The following is a 25,358-nucleotide window of genomic DNA, read 5'->3' on the forward strand; positions in this document are numbered from 1 at the left end:
AATTGCACAGCTCCTCTCTCTCTCTAAAATGGCAGAGCTTCTCTCTCTATAATAGGGGAGTTTCTCTCTCTAAGTCTATTTCTGTTTCAATTTTCAGCTTTGATAATTAAAAAGGGCAAAACAATCCAAAAATATGAAGAAAACATGTCCAACTCTTAGAATTTTGGGTAAGTGGGTTTAAAAATAAGAGTTAATTACATATAAGTGTATCTTTGAATGTTTTTTTAGCCATAAGACCACAAACTAATTTTTTCCCTCATAAAGCCACTAGATTAAAAATAGTGTTATATTTTAGATATAAAAACCAACATATTTACAAAAATACCACTAGAGTAAAAAGTCAACAACTATTCTCTCTCTCTTCTCAGGCAAGGTCTCCGGTCAACTCCGGGCGACCTCAGACCAACTTCCGGCAGGTCTCCGGCGACCACAAAAGCTACTGTCGCTAGCAAGAAAAGCTACTATGATGAGATTTCCGGCAACCTCATGCAGCGAGGCCACAAAAGCTACTGTCACCAACAATAAAAGCTACTCTGATGAAATTTCCAGGACCTTCTATGAGGTCACAAAAGTTACTGTCACCAACACTAAAAGCTACTTCCACCAACAACAAATATTACTGTCACTAGCAACAAAAGATATTTTAATGAGTTCTCAAGTGAGGTACAAAAACTATTATCATCAGCAATAAAAGTTATTGTCACCAGCAACAAGAGCTACTCTCAGCAACACTAAAAGCTACTCCCGCCAACAACAAAAACTACTGTCACCAACATCAGAAAGCTACTGTCACCATAAACAAAAGCTACTGCCACCAGAAACGAAAAACTACTATCACTAGCAACAAAAACTACTGTCACCAACAACAAAAACTACTGTAACCAGAAACAAACAAAAGCTACTGTCACTAGCAACAAAAACAAAAGCTACTGGACCAGTAATAAAAAGCTACTGACATAAATACTGATTATACATGTTGACAATGTAACACAAATTCCAAACAAGAAATGCTAGAGATACGAAATCACAACAAGAAGAAAATTGAATTTCGTTCAGTTTGAAAAGATATTAGCATAGACATAGATAGCTACTATCACTGTGTTGAAAAACCACTATAATAGTTATAAAGAGCGACTGACTTGAAATCAATCAAAATGAAAACATAGTTTCTGACATCAACTTGAAAAAATACTAACATAAGCATAAAACGCTATCATCACTGTATTGAAAAGCCACTATAATAGTTATAGAGAGTTACTGACTCGAAATCAATCAAAATGAAAAACCTAACAATAACAATAACAATACCATGGCAACCACCAGCTTAAGAAACAATTTTCCATCTCATATAGATTCTGAAAGTGCCTCACTCCATTGACAATTCCCATTTCGCACCGTTGCTTTGCTCGACTTAGCAATCGTTTTCCCCCCAATTTCCACATACATAATGGACACAAACAGCTTGTCCCATTCTCTCAGCACCTATAATCACAGACATCACCATCACACTAACCAAACCAGAAAATCCTCCCCATAAATTCCTCATTAATTAATCACACAAAATTTCCACACTTATTATTGCATAAGCATCAAAACATACACGTCCACAACTAAACTCTTAACAATTAGACTGCCTTTATTTCTTAGCAAACCTTGCAGAAAGATACAAATGGTTGATCAATATGCTCTCTGATATTACAATATACATTATTTTAATTGAATATAATACACACGACATTACACAAGAAAGTATGAATCTGTTTTAAAATTACAGTACTCTAAACGATGGTGTAATACAGTCCTGCCATTTGAAATTATGAACAAAATTTGAAATCTAAAATTTGACAACAAATACAGAAGAGTATGTGTACCTTTGCTCAAATCTATGAAACGTTGTAGCTTCTTCTGATACAGTTTAACCTCTCCTACATAAAAATTGTCACAAGAATGAATAAAAATGCATTCAACTTGTCCATATACAGAGATTGAAGCAAATTATGAAACAGAGCGCAATCATACATATATGCTCAGTGTTGAGAATCAAAATCAATTCAGTTCAATTGCGACGAGCATAAGATAGGGGCCTTAAACTGAGTAAACTTGAAATTGAATCTCTTACCTAACTTCATCGGCCTATTCCTGTGTATCCTAAACATCTTCTTCTTCCTCCTCTCGCCGATAATCGAACTCAATTCAGTTTGATTGAGACGAGCATGAGAGAGAGCTCCGGCCGATGGTGTAACATAGATCCCGTTGGAGGCGGATGCAATTGACCGGAGAATTGGTCATCGGCGACATCAGAGGGACATCGAAATGCTTCAATTCGACAACTGCTTGGAATGCCGAGATCTCTCATCGTTTAGGTCGTAGGTAGGTTTGATAAAGGCCGTTGGTTCTGCTTTGATGAAGGCCGTAGTCATCTTGGCCGCCGTTGCTGGAAGCCAGAGAAACAAAAGCGATGATCGGTTCGTCGGAGGACGAAGAGGAAGAGAGAGGGCTTCCTTCGAGGAGTCGCAGAGAGAGAGGAGAGAGAGAGAGAGAGAGAGAGAGAGAGAGAGAGAGAGAGAGAGAGAGAGAGAGAGAGAGAGAGAGAGAGAGAGAGAGAGAGAGAGAGAGAGAGAGAGAGAATGATTAATCTGATATCAAGTTGGTTTTCTTATGTAGAAGGGCAGAATCGTCAGGTATGGTAAAATTTGAGAATTCAAGTGGCCTTATCAAGACAAAAAATGTTAGGTGGCTTATTGCTAATTTAAGTTTTAAAATGACACTTATAAGTAATTTTCTATAAAAAGAAAAACCGTTGTGTAAGTGGGCAATCTCTTAGAGTGTTTGTGTAAGTGGGCAATCTCTTAGAGTGTTTGTGTAAGTGAGCAAATCTATTATTTAGGTCTGCTCACCTAAGAGACAGTTTTAAGGGACTGTGAGGGACAAATGCATCTTAACCACATATATTAAATATAAAAGCATAAATTATAACAACTTAAAACTGTGCATTTATTTTCAACCGTCAGATTCACTTGTCCCTCACAATCCCTTAAAAACTGTCCCGTAGATGAGCAGACCTATAATAATAATAATATTATTATTATTATTATTAATTCATTACATATTTTTAAGTTCTAAATATATCTAACCAAAGAATGAAAATCTCAATTAATAGAATTTTAATTGATATAATTGTAGATTCTATCATCTAGAAATTTCTATGAAGAATAAATTGGCCCGAGATAAATCCTTTACTTTGTCCTTACTTTGTCCTTAACCTCATAATTACTCCCTTAGCAATCTCTAAGAAGCTGAATTTTTCAGCAAGTCGAATTGAGTCTCAAATTTACAATGAATGTGGAATGTGGTGGCGATGTGATAGGTAGCACCGTAGCAGCTACCATGGTCAAAATGCCTATAAGTTTGAACTGCCGGAGAGATTAGTCACATTTGGTGTACTTATTTGGCTGCAATATTCAGTATTTTAAAAGAGGGGGTTGGTCAGGTTGGTTGGATTAGATGATTTGTATGCGAGAATAACAAGCCGTCGGAATTTCAAAATGAAGAAGATCCGGGTCAAGTTCCTTATCCTTTTCTTTTTTTTAAATATATAATGCAATACTACCTTTCTGTTTGTCTTATCGTCTCCGTTCTTAAAACATGAACTCGCCGAGAATTTTCTGTTGGTCTTCTGTGGTAAACGTTAATCTCAAAAACAGGTACAACGTGGAAATCATTTATAATAGTCAAGGTGGCTGAGCTCTGTTAGTGTTATTATATAGTTCCGAGCATAGTATCATATATATATATAACCATGAATAATATGAATTACTAGGGTGAGTATACGAATTCAAGGCGGCTGAAGCTAAAGCTTTTGAGTTTGCAGGTGTAAACAATGAGGACCAAGAAGCGGAATTCATCGGAATCTGATAGAGGTTGGTTAAGTTGCGATATGTCAGAATCAACTTTTGGCTGGCCCCTTCAGAAAGTAACTGTTCCTATGGAGACTCAGGGAGCTTGTGAAAAATCAGATGATGATTCGAAGAGTTGGGAGGTTGAAGAAGATGAATATGCATCACCTTTATCAAGGCCTGGTTGGCCTCTCCTTCGTGTAGCAACCTCCGAAACCATGAGTACTCCTGGTAGAAAGTTTGAAGCAAAAGATGTGTCTGTAGTCGAGTGGGTGATGGGACTTCCTAGTCGAACAACCTCAGTCAATCTGCAGCTTGCTAATGAATTGAAGTTCCTCATTAAGAAAGACTCACAAGGTTGCAGGATGTTTAGCTACGCCGAAATAAGGACTGCAACTTCTCAATTCTCCTCAGGTCAGTTATAATCTTCACAAGTTGGTGTTTATATCATTTGTGTAGTTGCCTTTCTGAAGTATTTGTTTGTGATGAACAGATAATCTTATCGGCGAGGGAGGGTGCAGCAGTGTGTACAGAGGAGTTCTCCGATGTGGGAAATCCGTGGCGGTGAAGATTTTGAAAGTATACAAGGAAGCTTGGGATGATTTTTGCTTGGAAGCCAAATTTGTGTCTTCAATTAAGCATAAGCATATAGTATCTCTCATTGGCGTGTGTGAGGAAGATGAGAATCTTGTTCTAGTATATGAGCTCTTTCCTAGGGGGAGTTTGGAGGAGAACTTGCATGGTAAGCAATACTATATAACTTCAATGGTTTAATTCTTTCTGTAAAACCCATTGAATTGAAGGCTGAACAAAATCTGTATATATTTGATTTTGAAGCAGATTGTAATGATGGTTCTGTACTGCCATGGGAAGTGAGATTCAACGTGGCAGTTGCAGTTGCTGAGGCTCTAAATTATCTACACAATGAGTGCCCTCAGCCGATTATTCATAGAGACGTAAAATCTGCAAACATTCTTCTCTCAAGTGATCATCAGCCACAGGTATATATGTCATGCGCGCTTTGCCCTACTTCATTTTTTTGCACCATACCGAAGATGTTAGTGCTGATTTAGTTCATTTTTCGGATGTTTCAATGTACGCAGTTGTCAGATTTTGGGCTTGCTATATGGGGATCAGTGGATTCTAGTTATGTAATAAGTAATGATGTGGTGGGAACTTTCGGATACATGGCTCCAGAGTATTTCATGCAAGGGAGGGTCAGTGACAAGGTTGATGTGTACGCCTTTGGTGTAGTTCTCCTTGAACTACTATCAGGAAGAAAGCCAGTTGATGTTGAGGCTCCAAAAGGACAAGAGAGCTTGATCAAGTGGGTAAGAACTCTATCTTAGTATGTCAATGTGTGTTCAATTTTCATTTCCTAAAAGCTTGTCACATTCTGTTGATTCAGGCAAGAAAGCTATTAAAAATTGGAGATCTTAAAGCATTGCTGGATCCCAAGCTAAGAGCGGACTATGATATTGTCCAAATTCGTAGAATGTCTATGGCAGCAAGTCTTTGCACAAACCAGTCAGCTCAAATTCGTCCAAATATGAGGCAGGTACTGAAAATCTTAGGAGGGGAGACAGATGCCAATGAGTCAGACTATTATGAAGCCGAAGATGACAGTTTACTGGAAGCTGATTGGAATTCAGTTTCCGAAGTGTCCGAGACAAAGGATGATAGCATTTCACCATCAAGTTCTACTGATACAGCATCCAGTGCAGGAAAAACTCCCCGCCTTAAATTGAAGGACTACTTAACTATACATGACCATCAATTTTGAATTTTGGATGCCTCTAGGGTGGTGCATATTCAGTTTGCTTTGCCACCAGATCATTCTGTTGTACAGTACATTTCAAAGGGACAGATTAAGTTGCATATTCAAGCACAGAGATAAACTACTCTTTCCGAAAAAGTAATCTCCAGTATGGATTCCAACATCGGGCAGTAGCATAACAAAACATAGACGATAAAAAATGATGATTTCTTTGATAATGGTGGATTTCGAGTATGTGATGATGCCTCTACAAGAATAATATCAAATCAATGTAGTCCCCTTGATGCTCAGTGGAACTATACTACACAGAAGATAAAAAATGATGATTTCTTTGAATAGAAGTGAAATAATTCAATTACAAGAGGATTTCAAGTGGGTGATGATGCCTTCTACAAGAATAATATCAAATCAATCTAGTTCTCTCGATGCTCGGTGGAACTATACTATACAAGCCACCCATGTACACAAAAGAAGCTAGAAAAACTAAAATGGAACAGTAAAGGGTAGTGCGGATAAGCCAGGATCAGGTAACCAGTGTGCTTGTGGCCACAACGTCTGACTTGTACAACGGGACACCACCTCATTGCTAGCTTTGAATCTTTCAAAACCACGTTTATTTTCCTGCTTCGTCTCAAAAAGCCAATCTTCATCACCACAATCGTCGGGTGCTGTCTGAAGTTGAGGTTGAACCCAATTACCAATCAGAGACCGGTGCAGTAAACCCTCCGTATGGTCTTCACATGTTGACACCTTTTGGTCCGAAGCACAAGTGGCTTCCTCAAATTCTACATTTGTCTCTGCACTAGGTGCATGAACAATTTCTGTCATCTTTAGATCTGTTTGGAAATCTGTCTTCCCAGAAGTATGCATGGCACAAGAGGCATGTGAGGACTCTGTATCACTGCACTTGGGCAATGATTTAATGCGAATGATGGTTCCTGTTTCAAGATCAAAATTGAAAATAAGGGTTAGGAGAGACTAAATATGGATCAGGTAGGCACCACCATCTAATTAAACTGACAAACTCACTTTTCCTCTTTGTGCCACTTTGGATACCATCAGACAAGTAGCAAATGTTATCAGACAAGGTTGGTAATTCATGTTCTTCGGTAATGTCACTTTTCTCCAGTTGATTTGATTCTACTACTTGAGGGCCCCTTGCTATTGCATCCACTCCCCAAATAACGGCGCAAGTAGATAACTCATCCTCTTTATGCCATTTTCTCTTCTCCCCCTTCTCTTTCTTCTCCTTCTTCTCTTTCTTCTCTTTCTTCCTATGTGTCTTGGCTTTCTTCTCCAATTCTCTCTGGAGCTTTTGACGCACCAGTATAAAAAGTGAATAAGATTGGAAGAAAGAAGGCCAATCAAACATGTCTAAAGCAAAGAAACAGAGACGCTACGCAAATTTTGAAGAGTGAACAACGACAAAAAGGATTATCTAAAGCATCATTGCTCTGTGTTTTAATAGACAATAGTGAGCCACTCCAGGTTCAAGTAACATTACCACCAATCCAATTTGTCCACTTATCACTCACTTAGAACATATCAGTGATAATATATCACTTGACATTGATTCGTAAAAGTAAACCACAATGAAACCTAGCATGACTGAAGCATAGTTTAAAAGTTGATTTTCCGACCAAAAAATCAAAACAAGGACTAAGGACATGCCCCTTAAAGTTTTTACCGACACCAAGTTCGTGTTACAATATAGTTTCAAAAGGCAGCAGTGACCTACTTATCTCTATTCATTTGCTTCAGGATGAAGTGCACCTCACTGGATGCTCTCAACTTCAATGTTCAAGTTTGAGGTTTAAGTTATCAATTAATTTGAAAACCTAAAGAATCAAAGCCAATTATTTGATCAATCTAGGATTGCAATACTTCCAAACACATAAACAGGTTGGCATCACAGTTCAAAACCCATCATTCTACAGAGATCCCTCATTTATCAAACTAACTAAACTATCAGCAGGGTCGAGTTTCACATATTCACAAAATCATCAAATCCCACACAAAATCATTCTTAACCAAGTAACCGTTGAGGCCCCCAATGTTAATCCAACATCAAAGCATGCTCAACACCCCTATATTAATAGGGGATTCTGAAATTTGCATTCTATCACATAAAGAACCAGCGAAAGTCCGAAAACCTACTTGGGCAACTGGGTTTTCCAAGCACAAAACCCATTAGAACCATGAGCTAAAAATCACCAATCAATGAACAGATGGGTTTTTCTTCGCCAAAACTAGCAATAGGGCAAATCTAACGTGGACTAAGAACAGACTGGTCTCAGACACGAATTCGGCCCACAAAAGTAAACAAATTTACTACTCAATCTATTCAATTGAATACAATCGCAGACACATATTTTACATGGTGTTGCACAGAGAGATAGGGGAGAGGCCAAGTAAAGCATCAAATTGCTCTCAAACAAACCTTAATCGGTTCGAGCAAGGCCTCTCTATTCACTGCCTTCACGGAAGGCGTGTAAGGCAAGCACCGAGACATTTTCCGGCAACGATGAATTTCCCCGACTACTAAAAGCTTAACCAGCTCCCCCACAAAACGAAACCCTAGCAGAGCTTAGCGCGAGGGCTTGGAGACGGCCAGCAGATAACAGAATGATGTGGTTCTCAACAGCATAGGGCATATATATAGAAGATCTAGATTGACCGACTCGGGACTTTTTCATGCCAAAAATACCCTTAAAAATAGTTATAATTTACTGACTCAATCACAATACTTCAGGGGAAGGTACTTACTTTATTGGGCCTCATTTCGTAAATCTCGACCCGATGTAACCCGACCCGATTCTGACAGATTTTTAGTGTGTCTACTTTTCCAGATGAGAGCTTTTATTCATATCTCTAAATTTGACATTTGGACCTCCCTACACCTCTAACTTACTTTTACAAATAATCAATTTATTATTTACACTTCTCTAATTTTCCTATAATGTCCATCGTCCAATAAAATCAATAAAAGACTTTTTTTCTTTTTTTAGATTCTATTTATACTTTCAAAAATCAGTAGTTGGATTTCCTTCAATTTTTAAAGATTTGGAATTGCAGCAATTTTTTTTTTTTTTTGGAAGTTCATCTCCATATACAAGTAATAGAGGTGCTAACATTTTTTCAATGAATTGTTGACTCTTGATTGACGTAGGCAACAATACCATATTTGCTCATCATCTCGTATAAATATGTTTTTCAAGTATTATTTTCATTGCATTTAGGTGTCCTTGTCCATAAACTGATTGTCTCCTACTTGTTTCCATAGCAGCTTGAAATGAACATGCATGGTATTTTCATTTTAGATATGTATGGGATAGTGGAGGAAATTACAATAATCAACCATGAGTCTAGTGCATTCTCCATATATTTATATCAAATGGTTGAATTTTTCATCATATATATAGCATAGTTCCACATAAAATTGCTATGCACTGATGATGTGTGGGAAGATCTTGTGGACAACTACCTATTGCTGCGTTTGTCATATAAACGTGTTGGAGTACTACTTTTAATTGCCCCTCGTTCACATGTTTGATTGCATTCAGAATGAGTAGGGCTTCATCTACTGAGATGTCTTTGTATTTCCCATTTTCTCTCCCGCATTGATAGATCTTGTAAATTGTCAGCTATGTGAGCAAATAAGTCTATCACTTTAAGAAGACAAAGTCAAATTCAGAAAATTTTGACTTCAACGTTAAATACTTAAATAACATGTGAGCAAATAAGTCTATCACTTTATTAAGACAAAGTCAAATTCAGAAAATTTTGACTTCAACGTTAAATACTTAAATAACATTTGGCGATATATATTTTAGGGTTTATATTAAAGGAGAAAATTTTTCTCAAGTTGAAGACTATTACTGTTCGTAGAGATAAGAAGAGATTTTTTCTTTTCTTTTTTATTTGTGTCTTTATTGGTAATTTGACATAAGTTGACAAAGTCAACTATTACTTAGAAAAAGTGAGAGATCTAAATATCAATTTTGAAGGTATGAATAGAAGCTCACTAGAAGAGACTTGGGAGCCAAAAAAATATATATATATATTGCGTGGCCCCAAAACCCTGATTAAACCCTAATCCAAGTTGAGCAAAATTGCAGAGGTGAAAAACTTGTGAGCAAAATTGGATAGTCATGAGAAGGGTTAACGGAATCGCTTTGCTCGGCCGCACCGCCGCTGGTATTGGCGGCGCCACCAGAGTCAGCGGCGCAACTCCACAGCGACTGGTTCAAGCAGCGACGATAGGCTTGTGCTCGAATTCGAATCCGCTGTGGTTCAATCGTCAAAGCTCCGGCGATCGCTTTGGCCTATCGAAACCCTCAGTGGCTGCCGGAGGCGCCAAGTGCTTCTCTACTTCCGTGGCTCAGGAGGTGCACTCCCACGTCTCCGCCGATAAGTTCGCTCCGAACGACGTCGTTCTGTACCAGTACGAAGCCTGCCCTTTCTGCAACAAGGTTAGAGGTGAGCAGTGGAAATTGAAATTCGATTTTTGTTTCACAATACCTTGTTTGGTTGCTTTCTTTATGTTTAAATTTGAATTCAAGTTCTTGCTTTCAGTGGAGTAATTGATCCTCATTTCCAAATTTGAATACTTGTTGTTTTTGCTCTGAAATTTTTCTGTATCTCAGCATTTTTGGACTATAATAACATTCCGTACAAAGTTATGGAGGTTAATCCCATGAGCAAAAAGGAGATCAAATGGTCTGATTACAAGAAGGTGCCGATACTGAAAGTTGACGATGAACAGATGGTGGATTCTTCAGGTTCTTGTGTATTTCGTTATCGGATTTTAATTAGTAATTTGTTATCTCTAAATTTCATTTTTGGAGTTCGCTGTGTTTTGTTAAATATCTGAGTTTTGTTTGCGCAGATATAATTGATAAGCTATTCCAAAGAATCAATCCTGAGAACAGTTTTGTTGATAGTGAGGAAGAAAAGAAGTGGCGCCAGTAAGTCGCTTGCTTCCACTATTGAACTTTGTATACATTCATGCACGGTACTAATCTTACAAGAGACATCCTGTTTTAATTGTCTAATGCATTTGTTTGTATTTCTCAGGCATTGGTGATTATGTGTTTTTCGGCATGATTAATAACTGATTGCTTGTGATGTAGGTGGGTGGATGATCACTTGGTACATGTTTTATCACCAAACATATATCGAACTCCTTCAGAAGCTCTTGAGTCATTTGATTATATAACCAGTCACGGTATGATATCAGATCGATCCTGAATTCATTTACTGTATTCATTTCACAAGAACATCCCGTATGCACAGTTTATTCATGAAAAACATTTGTGCTTGGCTTATTTTACTATACATTGTATTGTTTATTGGATTGAATGTTTATGATTGCTCAATTCATGAACCATATGTTTACTTCCTTTTTTAAAGCTTTTTTTGAGATTCAAATTACCTCTGTAGAAGAACTTCATAACAAAACATAATCTGTGGAAGCTCTACAGCAAGACATTCTCACAAGCTTTTTAGTTCTTCTGTTCATTGCACTTTGTACTTAACACTTCGGCACTTCCTTTACACTAATCTGCTGGCTACTGCACCTTTGGATGGTGCTGGAATTCAGCGCATTATGTTCAATATCAGCACATCCACACTCCTTAATGTTAACTCCTTTAATCTAATTTCGCAGTAACTATTCTTAAATCTCTTAAAACATCCTCTTACTTGCAGGGAATTTCAGTTTATCCGAAAGGCTAGTAGCCAAGTATGGTGGAGCTGCAGCAATGTATTTTGTATCAAAAAAATTGAAGAAGAGACACAATATCACCGATGCTCGTGCAGCTTTATATGGAGCTGCAGAGACTTGGGTGGATGCTCTGAAAGGCCGGCAGTTTCTTGGTCAGCTCATCAGAATCTGATATTTGATTAATTAACACTAATTCTATGATAGAACTGTAATAATTGGATGATCTTGTCGTTTAACAGGTGGATCAACTCCTAACTTGGCTGATCTTGCTGTATTTGGTGTTTTGAGGCCGATTCGGCACCTTAAATCTGGCAAAGAAATGGTGGAGAACACCCGAATCGGTGAATGGTATAGTCGAATGGAGGGTGCAGTGGGAGAGTCTGCTAGAGTCAATGCCTAAAGGTGGAGCAAATTAGTTGCTTCAGAAGTATCCTTGACTCTACTCCAGAGTCCAGCCATTGGTTGTCAAGTCTTAAGGAATTACTAATAAATGATACGTCACTAATAATTTCAAATTTACCACATATCTTCTAGCTGTATTGCATTACATCATATACTATTCAACCTTCACAATAAGGCTTTTTAGGAGTTCAGTGTTATTTTGGTTTGGTCTATTTTGTCAATCTCTTGTTACTACCACTCGTTCGGAACTCACACGGGTCAAGTTCAACATAATTGGGCCGGATCGCCTAACTCTTTCGGGCTGGATCGCCCAAAGAACTTCCTCATTTTTCGACCCAAATCCAAATGCTTTGATGTTCAATCACTTTGTCAGATCTTGTTAGGGTAGTCCGACTAAAGATCAAGTTGGTTGTTTTTGTTTGAAGGAAAGATCAAGGTCAAGTTGGTTGTTGGGAGCAACATCAACTATAGCTCAATGTGCCATGGATTTTGTTGACACGTAAAGGAGCTTCATTTCAAAAATAAAATAAAATGGAGCTTCATTATGCTCACAGTATGACCAGCTCAGCTCGTAGCGGCGACGTGGCAAGCCTTAGTCACTACTCACTGCACCAGATTCACAGAACGTTGGCCTTTTTATCTTCACGCGGTCATTGCAGCCTCATCTTTTAGACTAGAAGCGTTATCATCAGAATAGTCTTGCTAATTGCACCATCAAAGGATTCGTCTCTTTCTCAAAAGGGCCCCAAGGGATCCAATACACGATAATCTTTTTGGGTCCATGCATCGTTTATGACTGCCTACGTGGCAAGACATTAATAGACTGGTAATAAAATCCGACGCTGAACCTTCTGTCGTTTTTAATTGGAGTACTAGCTAGTAGCTATATATGTAATGTAGTTTTCCTTGTTTCATCAATCGCTTCAGTCCATCACTGACTCGATACTATTTACTGCATTGTCTGTAATTGTTTTCGTAGTAGCTGTAGCATTAGCCATTAGGGCACAGTAGAGCTTCGAGCCAGGTTTCTATGTATGTAGCTAGGTTAGTCAAATTGGACATTGAATGTAAAATAGTAAATAGTCATATAATAAATGTGATTCGTTCAAAAATAGGAAATAGAAAATGCTATTCTTCAACCTTTCCCAATGACCAAACTGACATCTCTCTATTCTGATTCTCTAATCTATAACGTCTGACCCTTTCACGTCTCAACTGAGTGAATTTCTCTTTCACCAACACATCTCTCTTTTTTTGCTTTTTCATAAAAATCTCTCTGTCTCTCTGACCCGATAATTCTGTGATCTCTGTCACAGTATCTGCATGTGTACGTCGTCGTTTACCCGCCACTCTTTCCTCTCTCCCATCAATGCCCTCTTATTGGTTTTGAAGCCTTCTGGCTTCTGGGAAGACTCCTATTACAGCCCCTATTTCCTTTTGTTTATTATCCTTTTTTAGTTCTTTAATTACGCCAAATAGAATCAAATTAACCCTTAAAAAATATCGTTGTTTAATTAGATGATAAATATTGAATGCGTGTATTTAAGAAAGACTTGTCAGTTTCCTGCTATATATATAATAACCAAACACCACCCACGGGTTTCTTTCATAATGGTCTCTTTCAGTTAAACCAGAAACCACAGCAACAAAGAAGGCAAAGGTTATGCCAATAAAGAGAGGTCAGAGAGAGAGAGAGAGAGAGCGTTTAGATAGATAGGTAGAAAGAGAGAAAGAAAGGGTCATGCGTCTTTTCTGATATAACAACAACATGAACCCTCATCTAGCTTTAAACCTACCACCACCTCATCCCCATTTGGTTTCATCATCCTCATCGTCAGTTCTGGACTCTTTCTCTTATTAATAGTTCCTGAACAATTATGTGACCAAATCACGGAGGCGTTTTAGTTTTGGGTTCCACATATATTCTCAACATGGCAGTTCAAGCTCAGACCATGTATTTCTCAGAAAATTTAGGCGTGAGTGGCTTTCCACAGCAACAGGATTGGGCTCCGATCAACCCTCCTCATCCGCTTTCCGATTCCGGGTTTGATCATGACTTCTTTTCCGGCATCATTCCAAACCCTCAACCTTATCAGCAGCAACAAGCTCCTCAGTTTCATCAAAATCTAGAAGCTAACCGGTTAGGAGTTTCTTCTGTTTCTCCTAATTCCACTTGCAATAGCTTCCTTCCCACAGCGTCATTATTTCCCGATACTCTGACAGCTCAGCTCGACTTGCAAAGGCGGGAGATAGATTGCATTCTTCAGTTGCAGGTGACAACTTTTATTCCAAATCTTTTATTTTTCTCGGGTTTAAGATTCCATTCAAAATTTTAATCAAGACTTCAATGCAGAATGAGAAGCTGAGATTTGCATTGCAAGAGCAGAGGAAGGGACAGCTGGCGGCTCTGTTGAGCAACTTCGAGTCGAGGACGTCGAGTTTGATGAGGCAAAAAGAGGAGCACTTATCACAAGCGAGAAAGAGAGCAATGGAGCTTCAAGATTGCTTGAGAAAAGCGGAGATGGAGACCGAGACGTGGCAGAGATTGGCCAAAGCAAACGAGACGACGGTGATGGACCTCAACAACGCGCTCGAACAGGTCAAAGAGAGAATGGTCCTGTGCAGCAACGAAGCCGATGATGCAGAGTCCTTCTGTGGCTCTTGTGAGAAGCAGCAGCAACAAGTGCTTTCAGAAAAAGTAGCTCACAAAAAGCTGGGTTTGGATTGTAAAAGCTGTAATGCTAGAAGGTCGTGCGTGCTTTTTCTTCCTTGCAGACACCTCTGTTCGTGCAAGTTTTGTGAAGCTTTTCTTGATTGCTGCCCCGTGTGTAAATCCACCAAGGAGGCAAGCATGGAGGTCTTTTTGGTCTAACACCAAAGAGCTTGCCTTGCCTTTTCTTTATTTAATTGTTGAGGAAGTACACACTGTTGATACCAGTACTTTCCCGGTCCGTCATTGTAGTCGGAAATTTTTTGTACTGAAAATTCATCATGATGTGGTAAAAAAGAAGAATTTTATTAACCCTTTTTCCTGTTAGGTAAATTATTGTAAAATATGTAATCTTACCTGATTTAGATTAAGAATCTTTGAGAAACGATGTGTTTTGATGCAGTGGGGTTCTTTATTGTGGTCACTACTCACAAGAACGTCCAGGCCAGCTATAACGCTGTCATTTAGCCGTAAGCGGGTACGGTTCTAAATTCGTAACTGACAAAAAGGGGAGGGAAATGAAAGATGATATTGAAACCAAAGTTTGACGTTTATGATGAAGACTACAAAGCCCTAGCCTGCACCGCACCAGTCACCACCGCCACAAATGGTGTAATTTTTTTTTGCTTTGATGCTTTCAATGCCAAAGTGCTTCAGATAGCAAGAGTAAATGCTTGAAAAGCGAAAATTCTTCTATACATCAATTATTATTCAACAGTTTAATGTGATCCCAGTTTTTTAACTATAAATATTTTTAAAATAACAAAATTATAATTCTTACTGATATAAGAGCATCTCCAACCGTGATAGCTATTTTTATAGTTAAAAGTAGCTAAAATTAGAATATAAATATTGAGTTATGATCAAACTTAGCTTAAAATTAATTAAATTTTAATAATTTTTTAAAATAAATATTATGTTAGAAATGCCCCAAGTATACGTCGATGCTCATCATCTGTAAGCCTCTCAGGCGGGCTTTAATTTATCTGCACCTTCGTTAAAGCGTTTCACGCCCTCGGGGTAAAAAAAGTTAAACAAGGTAAAGCATCATGGCTTGGGCAGAGTCTTTGGTATTCGCAAAGCAAAAACTGCTTTTCGGGTTCGAGTCCATCACCATGGGACATGGGGACATGACTCTATCACAGAGGTCCTAGAAAGAAAGAAAGAAAGAAAGAGAGCACGTGGGGCCCTAGTTAGGAGCTTTTAGTCTTTGATGTGGGTCCCGCGCGATGTAAATGGGTCATGCAAACAATGCGTATGAAAAAAACAAAAGAACCGTTTCTAGAATAAAGGCGGAGGATGATGTGGTCTTTTTCGAGAAATGGAGATCTTCTGATCTGCATGGAAAATCGCAATCCTAGCTGGTTCTTCTCACTCCTCACACACTTTCTCTCTCTAAATATGAACAGCACAGTAGTCGCTGAGACAATTGTACTTCCCAGATTTCAACTGGTCTGGGCATTAGTTTGATCCACTTATAAAGCTGCAAATATTAGATGAACGGCTGAGATGTGTTTACTTCTGGGATCTAGGGTTTTAGTTTTGAATTAGGGGAACATTGGAACAAGGTCTTCTTCATGGTTCGTTTGTCGTTACTGTTGGATAAGGCAAGTTCTGTTTGTCCCACGAAAACATGCATGGTGCTGCAAACTCTGTGATGAGGAAGAGGTAGAACTGCTTGGGGTCTCGTTCCAAAATAGCCATTTCGAAAAGTGAGTTCTTACGCGAATGGGGTAATAATTAATGGGAATGGGTAAATATAGTTTACCCAGTGGAGTCAGCGGAGCAGCAGTTGCGTCTTCGTTGTTAAAGGAACAGAAATGTTCAACTTGTTTTGGTTCATCAGCACTGGCTTTGTAGTTTGTATACAAATGCTGTTCTGCTTTTTATGGTATATCAGTATCAAAAGTCTTAAAAAGAAGAGTTTTCAAGAACTCGTAAAGCCAGAGAAAGAAACAGAAAAATATAATGAAAAAATAGGAAGAGAAGAATAAGTTTTGTTAGAAACTGAGATTTCGTTTTTTAAAGACAATGATATTATCGTAGCTTTAACGTTTTCGATCAAAAATATATTTACGATCGACAACTCTTGTTGTATAAGTATATATTAGTCTCTTGACACATATTATGTGTGTGTCATTTAGGCTTTTATTTTTTTTTTTTGTCGGGATTCATGCTTTTATTTTTAAAATTTTGAGAGAGATAAATAAAAACTGAAAAATAAAAAATAAAAGAAATAGATAGTGAGTAGTTATTTTCAGTTTTATGGCTAATATCGATTTTACCCTCTCTTGATAAAAATGTTGTTCTTCTGCATATTAACTATGGTCATAACATAAAGTTTAAAAGATTTAACCATATATTTAAATGAGAATTTGCTTAATTATATAAGATTTCGAATAAGAAAATTCTTGTAATTAAGGGTTGTTCACTCCATTTTTACCATTAAAATTGTCCATGCAACTAAACTATGACGACATAATAAGGATGGTTGTCTTTTCAAAAAAAAAAAAAAAGGATGGTTGTTCTTATGCAACTAATCAAACACTGAGACCTTATTTGGTTCGCCGGAAGAAAAAATATTCTTTTATTATTATTATTATTTTTTGAACAAATGACTGGTGCGGCTGCCCTCAAGCCTTGATTAATGAAACTGTCAAGCCTTGATTAATGAAACTGTCGAATACAAGGAGGGGACATTAGGCCTAAACCCTTGATTACAAAAGCATTTAGAGCATGTTCCGAAATCATATTAGGAGTTTCTACAAAATGAATGTATTCAACCATGCACCAATTAGCAAAGAGTGTTCTACTGGTTACTCTATTTGCTTTGACATAGCGGTGATATATTAGAAAGATAACTCGATTACAACGAAGCATAATTACCAATATTGTAGTTTTCCTACTATATATGTTGTCACCAGAAGGTAAATTCGACAACACTTACTTTCATCCTACCACTAGGAGGTTGCGACCATTAACCAAAATAGACCGTCGCCTCCCTAGGTCAGACAAGGAACTTACAGTGCATACACAAGCATTAAACTCGACTAGCCCTACAAAATACATGCAGAGACTTATTACATGCCAAAGGCGAGACAAAAATAAACAACTAAAGTAAATAAAGCTATAGACTAAAATAAAAAACATAGCCCAAGCAGGGCCCAAGCCCAAGCACTAACTGTATAGACCATAAGACCACAAGCCACCACCAAAGCTTGGCCCAACCCCATTACTGCCACCACCAACAGACCGCCCTCTGCTCCACCTCACCGCCATGATCAACCTTCCACCTTCCCCATCGCGCCGTGGAGAGGCACCAAACCTTCCAAACATCAGATCGTAATCACGCGACCTTACCCAAATCGGGTCAGGCCGATCCGGGTCCAGCCCCGGGACCACAACCTCATCTCCTCCATCCCGATTCCGGCCCAATGATAACTCTCCAATCCTCTGACCCTGCAACCATGTCGATCCAACCGTTGCACCAATCCACTATGATCCTCTTGTCCAAAGACACAGCCAACAAACCCAAAGGGCCAATAGATCCCGTCCAATGACAACGTCACCGAACGCGCCGCCGGACAGAAAGAAGAGAAATTTTGAGAAACCCTAGCGGTCGCTCTCTCTCTGCGGTCGACAAGTTTGCACACTTACTCTCATTCTTTTGTCTTTTTTATGTGATGAAAAATCAAAATTCTCATGAACTTTCTATTCTTATATTTGGTAACATTGAGAAAATTGTTAAGAAAATCATAATTAATGCAATACAATAATAAAAATGTAAGTAATTAATGCAATGAGTTAGTAGGGAAAATGAATCAGCTGGTAACATTGGATAAATAGTTGAAAAACTTGTTAATAAAATCATAATTAATGCAACAAAATAATAAAATGTGAGAAATTAATGCAATGAGTGAGTAGGGGAAAATGAATCCTTTGGGGGTATTTGAGGATCCATTCCCCCTGTCACGCCCCTGATTTTTAACACAAATAAAAATCGATATATATAACCCCATAATTATATATGCGTGAAACGTTCAGTCAACAATACAACTAAAACATAAATGCACCACAGAGTTTTGCCACACAGCAGAAGTCATAGCAATGACAAGGCCAACAAAAATTGCTTCCTACCCATATTGCTGCCAGCACGCCACTTCAGCTTCAGCCACGATCAACCTGACCTGCAGAAATAACCCCTACACAATTCCATTGAATAGTGCACCGGGTTGCCACACAACAAACCCGGTAAGCTTATGAAGCTCGTATGAGTAAACTCAAAACCACAAAGCAAAACACATTTCTCAAGTCACCCCAACCTAAACAACGATAAGCATACATCTCACACCTACAGCCATCTGCTTCACTCTTCCATCTCATGCTTACATAGGTCAACTCGTGACTAAACTACATGCTCAGATTCTCAACCCAGCATCTCATTGCACAAATTCCCCATCAAACAAAACCTCCTTAGATAATGTTTGAAAATCCCTTGACGCACAACGGTGAGTCACAAGGATCACACTCATTTCCTTCCCACAGGAAACCTTGTCATCAACATGACATCAAGGTGAAAACAATGAATCACCTTCCTATCCTCACACAGAGCACAATCGTCACCACTATGGTTTTCAAGATAAATCAAACCATCAATCAATCAATCAAGAAGAAAACAAGGCAATCACAATTCAAAACAAGCAAAACAAGTCATGGTAACCCCTGCATATAATTTAGTTCAGGAGGTCACACTAAGTCAAGTAGTTCAAACCATAGTAATCCCACACTCTGACGTCTGTAGGTAGCCCCAACCATCACAGCAGTCCTCTCGATCTTTGTTAACTTAATAACAATTCAACTCCGCTACCGAGCTGTCATCACACTGATCATCACATAGATTCCATCGATCATCACACAGATAGCCATCATCCTACTGATCATCACACAGATATCGCTGATCATCCAACTAATCATCACGCAGACATCGCCAGTCATCACACAGATAGCGATCATCTAACTAATCATCACACAGATATCGCCAATCATCACACAGATAGCGATCCTCCCACATAGATTCATTGCTAATCATCACACAGATAGCAATCATCGCATATATTCATCACACAGATATCGCCGGTCATCACATAGATAGCGATCATCCCACATATTCATCACACAGATATCGCTGGTCATCACATAGATAGCGATCATTTAACTAATCATCACACAGATTCATTGCTAGTCATCACACAGATAGCAATCCTCCCACATATTCATCACACAGATATCACCGGTCATCACACAGATAGCGATCCTCACACAGATTCATTGCTAGTCATCACACAGATAGCAATCATCACACAATTATTCCTACACAAGCTAAACAGATATTTCCACGCACAAGCTCTACATGACAATCATCACAAAGATTCACCATATTGATGTCATTGATTCATCACACAGATACTCCTATACAAGTCTTACACGACAATCATCACAAAGATTCACCACGAAGCCACTAATACATGAGTACATATGCATATATATATACCCCATAATATATATATATACACACATAGTCATCCACTCAGAAATACCACTAATACCATCTAAAGTCACAGTTAATCCCCTAACTCCAAGACAATATGGTAACTAGTCTCATAACACATATCGCGAGATTTACTCACCTCGAAATTCCTGCTGCGTCTTCAATACAGAACAAGGCAGCTACACCACAAAACAATCGTCCAAGGATACCTCGTCAAGTACCTGGTCACATATGGTTTCAACTTAGTAACGATTCACATTTGATTTAAGTTCGAAACCCCTGTTTTGAACTAAAATCCCCAAAGTGGCGCCAATCGAGGCAAAACCACATCCGAGACCTCCCAAAGTCTCCGGAATACACCCACGATCGATGTGACCAAACCACAAGTCGATCGGACGCTCAAATCTTCACGGATCGAATAAATTCACCGATATGAAACGGCAAAAATCATAACAAATCCATTCGAACTCCAAAATTTGCATATTATATATCGAAACGCTCGTATCGACGAGTAGAAGACATATAATACCAGAAACAGTCCCATACATGGCCGGAACACAGCCGGAACGCCGCCACAGGCGGTGGTGCACCGCCGCCGGCCAAAACTCAAAATCTCACAAAACTCCCAACATCAAAAAGCTTCATCTAAGCATGCTTGTGAACTTTCATAACTGGATCGAAGTCAGAAAACAAGCTTAAGGGATCGAAAACTACCTCACAAGCCGTGAATAGTAATCCAATCCGAGTTGATCGAATTTTCACGTAAACCGGTCGAAACAAACACCAAGGATCGACCAGCGAGCTTGTTCTGAACTCAACCCAAGAAGCCTGAAGCCACGAGGTCGCCGGAGTTGTGTTTTCCGGCCGGGTCCGAAAACACAAGGCTGCACCACCTTGCAGCGCCGCCGTGGAGAAGAATCGGCGATAGAGACCACCAGAGGGACGACCAGACGGAGGAGGCGACCCTGCTGGCCAAGTTTCACGGCCGGAGACCGCCGCAGTTGGCCGGAAAAGTCGGGTCGGATCGGCCGGGTTCGGGTCGGGTCAGGCGGTTTTCTTCGATACTGAAGGTATCGACCGAGAGAGAAAAAGGGAGAGAAAAAAAATGAGTTTCCGGAAATGGAAGGAAATGAAAATAGTAAGTTTCTCCTTCGGGAAACTTCTATTTATACTAAAATGGAAATTCCTTCCAATGGCCATAACTTTCTCATACGAACTCCGATTCTCGCGTTCCATATGTCCACGAACTCGTATTGACGCACTCTACAACTTTCGTGAAGGAAGTTTTCGGAGAATCCCAACGTATCAAAAGTCAACCTTTGGCAACCCCCCTAAAACCACACTTTTCAAATAGAATTTCGTCCGAAATACTTCCGCTCCATCCACGAGCCACGAAACCGTCCAACAACCATAAATTAGATTCCAGAAAATCCTCGGAAAATAAATACGAATTTCCGGGGCATCACACCCCCCCCCCCCACTTTTTCCTTTCTTTGGGAAATTTGTTCCTCTTCTTGTGCTTACTAACCACATGAAGTGAATCAGTTTCCTTTTTCCCGAGTCATCAAATCCACGAACCAAATAATTCATGAGATAAAAATCAATTTCTTGGTTCAACACTACATCTTGTTCTTCAAAACGAGCTATGCAACATTGTGTCCAAACCTCCAACCAAATGTAATGAAAAAAGTAATGAAAATACCCACTCAATCTTAAAACGAGAACAAGATCTAAGACCAAACTCATCACAACTCACATTCCATTCATCTCTATCAATTAAGGACACATACCATCAAGCTATGTAATGGAAGGACGAGCACTTGGGAAATATATTACACCAAAGAGGCACATAAAGTATTACTCAAGTAATCATTGAGTTATGCACAAGAGGTTTTTAACCAATAGATTATTGATATTACACTATAAAGTGCTCCAAGAGGTACATGACTAAAGAGGTTGTAGAGGTTCTTAAGAATACATCTAAAATGTGCATACAACTAAAACCGACAAGGTACATGAAAGTTTACCCTTGAGGTGACTCAATTATTAGATCGAGGACCAAGTAGATCGCATGTCCAACAAATCCTCACTACTAGAAAACTTGTCTTTTACGACGCGCAAATTACGGCGTGCATATCGTGTGCGCCGTAAAAGACGGTCATTTACGGCGTGTTTTTTTGTGTGCCGTAAAAGACGTCCATTTTTTGTCTTTTACGGCGTGCTTTTCATGTGTGCCGTAAATGACACATTACATTTACGACATGCTTTTTTTGTGCGCCGTAAAAGACTAATTTTTTGTCTTTTACGGCGTGCTTTTCATGTGTGCCGTAAATGATGTGTTTCTTAACAATCCCGCTCAGCCATTTTTAGCTAAATTCTAATTTCCCACCAAACCTTTTTACTCTGACATTTTTTTTTTGAAAAGATAAAAACTCAAGCCAAACCCGGATCTCTTCAGACTCTCCATCTCTCGTCTCGTTTCCTCTTCTTCTCTTCATCCTCGCTCGATGCCATCCCATCGATCTAAAGGCCGAAGCCAATAATTCTGTCATTAAGTGAGTGAATATGTCTCTCCCAAATTCAGTTGGGGTCTCTCTCTCTTCTTTGCTCTGCGCGGCCCTTCGAGGCTTCCAACGCCGGACGTGTATGCATCAATTGCTTCTCTCTCCGTCCTCTCTCAGGTACTCCGGCCGCTATCTCTTTCTCTTTCTTTCTCTGTATCTTTCGCTGTTTGTATTTACCTGATCTAATTTTTCAATCAAAAGCTTCAAACTTGGTGGTTTTTAGGGATTTTGAGGTTTTATCTCATCGCCGCTTCCCTATCTCTATCTCTATGGTTCAGTTTTTGGATTAATTTTGTTGTATTTGTTTAGGTTTTAGGGGTTGAAGTAGTTTTTGCAATAGAGAAAGCTGCGGTGGAGATATGACTTCTGTTCGCTGACGGTGCTCTCGGGCCGTCTATCAAACTCGACTCGGGGCTGGTAAGTACCTTCCCTTTCGCTTTTGGTTTGGTTTGATTTCATAGGTTAGGGTTTCTGATTGGTCTATCTGTTTAGTTATTTGGAGGTGGTCAAGCGTTTGGGGTCCTTAAGATATGTGATTATACATCTGATTGATTTGTTACCATGTTTTTGTGGCAGGATTATTACATAGATGTTGATTATCAAGTGGGTGATGGCTTCTCTTTCAGTGGAGGTGCCTATTCTCTTTTCCACTACCTCTTTTATTTGCTAAATGGCCTTTCCAAGTTTTTTAGTACTAGTAACTGAGGAAGTTTTTGACATGAAAGTATTCAAATGGACCAAGCCCTTCTGATGAATGGTTCAAGCAGGGGAAGATAGTGAGTCCTATAAATTACCAATCTTTCTTTTTTTGTTTTTGTTTTTATAATCACCCATTTGAAAGGAAATTTAGACCCAATTTAATTTGTATGGATTCTATCCTATGGATCATATGGCTCTTTTTTTTTTGTGTGATCATATTCTAGGTGCTTATATTTCTCTTGGTTCTGGTGAGAAGGTCCAATCTTGGACTTGCAATGGGTGCTGATTCTCAGGCAGCTGCTGATGTTTTTAGGTAAATTTGTATATTTAGCTTTAGAGGACTAGCGGCTGGCATGTTTGAAACAGTGTGGTTTATACTTTTATAGTATATGAGTCACGCAGACAATGAGTGTGGAATTTGCAGGGTTTACCAATTGTCTCACTCTACAATAATTTCACTTTTAAGAGAGTTATTGAAGTTGTTATTTTGGCTTTCCCCATTTGCCAATTTGTAGGTGGTCTTCTTTCTTATATTTAAGCAGGGGCTTGCTGGTATTCAGTCTGCCAATTTGTAGGTTTCTACCAGTTCATTAAGAAAAATGATTTCATTGTAGTTGTTTTAATATTTACTCGATCTTGTCATTCATAAAGATTGTTTTAGTTTTTTACATAAAGTTCTATATTCTATTTTGTTGAAGTTAATACTTTCATTGTGGAGACCCAAGTTTCAAAGATATATTATGATTTCTTATATATGATATTGTTTTTATATATTACTATTTTTAATTATGATTACTTTCCTTTCAGTTGTATAACTGAAGGATATTTTCTTTTATTCCAACTTTCCTTTCTGTCATTTGCTGTTCTCTTTATGCAACAGCTCCTACTCTTCTTATTTTCACTCTCTGCGCGCAACTCCTCCTCGGTATTTTCCAATTCCTATCATTTCAGTCCATCACCATCTCTCTTCTTATCCACTACTCAAGGATTTATCTTGATCAGATGATTTAACTTCTTTCTTAATCTCTTCCTTTCCCAAAGTCTCTCTCTACTTGTTCATATCCTTCTCTCATACTCTTCCCGTCCAAAGGTATAGTTTCTCCTCTGCTCTGTTTATTGAATTGATTATGTCTTTCAATTTGAGTCTGAGTTCTTTGATTTACTTTTATTAATTTCCAGCTCTCATTGTTATCTGTTTACAAAGAATTTGATGCTTAGTCTTTGCTGGTTCTTAAACGGAGCCCTTGCATTCTTATAAAAGTTCCATGATTTATATTGGTAAGTATTTCTTGTCTAGGCATAGTATTGCACTGAATACAGTCTTCTTTTTTCCAATGGATGTCTATTTCTGACTCATCTTTTTTACATCTGGTATAGGTCTTGCATCACCATTGTGACAAGGCCCGCCGGCTATGTGAGGCATTCGGTGCATCGGATTTTTCCCCTTTGTCACTTTATGAACGGAAAAAAAGAACTTTTCATGTCTTGAATGTTTGGAATCTGCCTTGTGTAGTTGATGTCAACTTTTTTATTTCTGTTATTTAGTTGCTGCCGTTAAACTTCTGTTGAGTTGCTTGTTGGTTCTTTTGAAGGTGATTTTTTGCTCTCCTGCAGATTTCAAAGTACATGTTGATTAATGCTTAGAGTATTTACATGGATTTCAAAGTACATGTTGATTAATGCTTAGAGTATGTTATTTCCTGGAGGTTATTGGCTTCCAATTTATTTTTACTGATTCGTCTGCTTTTTTATTTCAGAGTATTGTCAGTCATGGGGTTGAAAAGCTAGCTATCCAGTGATGATGAACTTCTGGTTGTTCGTCTTTGGAAGGGTCTTCAATGCTGCTGCTATAGTGATTCAAGATTTTGATCTAGGATGCTCTTTGTTAATCTAGAATGTTTTACATTTTAGGACGGTAATGATAAATTGTTGGTTTAATTAAGTTGTTTTTATACAATATTGTTGTTGGCATATTAATTCACATTTTGTAATGTGATATAACAAATCTCGCTTTTCATCTCAATAAATTGTATAGAT

At 38.6% G+C, this 25,358-nt stretch overlaps 4 protein-coding genes and 1 long non-coding RNA gene across 11 annotated transcripts; 4 read left to right on the forward strand and 1 right to left on the reverse strand.

Annotated features, from left to right (window-relative positions):
* The first annotated feature begins 3,425 nt into the window (after positions 1-3,425).
* Positions 3,426-5,795, forward strand: LOC112170301 (pto-interacting protein 1). Of its 4 annotated transcripts, none has more exons than XM_024307548.2 (6): positions 3,426-3,560; positions 3,872-4,310; positions 4,390-4,638; positions 4,734-4,897; positions 5,000-5,227; positions 5,305-5,795. In XM_024307548.2, the coding sequence occupies exons 2-6, from the start codon at positions 3,881-3,883 to the stop codon at positions 5,677-5,679; spliced, it is 1,446 nt and encodes a 481-aa protein (XP_024163316.1). In that variant the 5' UTR covers positions 3,426-3,560; positions 3,872-3,880; the 3' UTR covers positions 5,680-5,795. The 4 variants fall into 4 exon arrangements, with proteins under 4 accessions (XP_024163316.1, XP_024163315.1, XP_024163318.1 ...); XM_024307547.2 differs by lacking the exon at positions 3,426-3,560 and adding an exon at positions 3,563-3,704; XM_024307550.2 differs by lacking the exon at positions 3,426-3,560 and having other exon boundaries at positions 3,787-4,310; positions 5,000-5,223; positions 5,305-5,469.
* Positions 5,796-5,986: 191 nt separating this feature from the next.
* LOC112170302 lies at positions 5,987-8,302 on the reverse strand. Of its 2 annotated transcripts, none has more exons than XM_040508843.1 (3): positions 8,114-8,302; positions 6,703-6,979; positions 5,987-6,611 (listed from the first exon to the last, which is right to left on the reverse strand). In XM_040508843.1, the coding sequence occupies exons 1-3, from the start codon at positions 8,183-8,185 to the stop codon at positions 6,157-6,159; spliced, it is 804 nt and encodes a 267-aa protein (XP_040364777.1). In that variant the 5' UTR covers positions 8,186-8,302; the 3' UTR covers positions 5,987-6,156. The 2 variants fall into 2 exon arrangements, with proteins under 2 accessions (XP_040364777.1, XP_024163319.1); XM_024307551.2 differs by having other exon boundaries at positions 6,703-6,985.
* Positions 8,303-9,737: 1,435 nt separating this feature from the next.
* Positions 9,738-11,974, forward strand: LOC112174528 (prostaglandin E synthase 2). Its single transcript, XM_024312313.2, has 6 exons — positions 9,738-10,152; positions 10,320-10,454; positions 10,562-10,640; positions 10,806-10,900; positions 11,383-11,550; positions 11,638-11,974. The coding sequence occupies exons 1-6, from the start codon at positions 9,825-9,827 to the stop codon at positions 11,796-11,798; spliced, it is 966 nt and encodes a 321-aa protein (XP_024168081.1). The 5' UTR covers positions 9,738-9,824; the 3' UTR covers positions 11,799-11,974.
* A 166-nt stretch (positions 11,975-12,140) lies between these two features.
* LOC112174529 (probable BOI-related E3 ubiquitin-protein ligase 2) lies at positions 12,141-14,871 on the forward strand. The gene is made up of 3 exons (XM_024312314.2): positions 12,141-12,626; positions 13,426-14,073; positions 14,154-14,871. Exons 2-3 carry the CDS (start codon positions 13,732-13,734, stop codon positions 14,670-14,672), a joined length of 861 nt encoding a protein of 286 aa, XP_024168082.1. The 5' UTR covers positions 12,141-12,626; positions 13,426-13,731; the 3' UTR covers positions 14,673-14,871.
* A 7,742-nt stretch (positions 14,872-22,613) lies between these two features.
* On the forward strand, positions 22,614-25,287 carry LOC112171191. 3 transcript variants are annotated; one of them, XR_005802446.1, is made up of 5 exons: positions 22,614-22,739; positions 22,939-23,039; positions 23,199-23,398; positions 23,546-23,634; positions 25,079-25,287. It is a non-coding gene; the product is annotated as an uncharacterized LOC112171191 (long non-coding RNA). The 3 variants fall into 3 exon arrangements; XR_005802445.1 differs by lacking the exon at positions 25,079-25,287 and adding an exon at positions 24,936-24,978; XR_002925118.2 differs by lacking the exons at positions 23,546-23,634; positions 25,079-25,287 and having other exon boundaries at positions 23,199-23,539.
* Positions 25,288-25,358: the final 71 nt, after the last annotated feature.

Source organism: Rosa chinensis, chromosome 6 (assembly GCF_002994745.2).
Source record: "Rosa chinensis cultivar Old Blush chromosome 6, RchiOBHm-V2, whole genome shotgun sequence".
In the NCBI taxonomy this organism is placed as follows: domain Eukaryota; kingdom Viridiplantae; phylum Streptophyta; class Magnoliopsida; order Rosales; family Rosaceae; genus Rosa; species Rosa chinensis.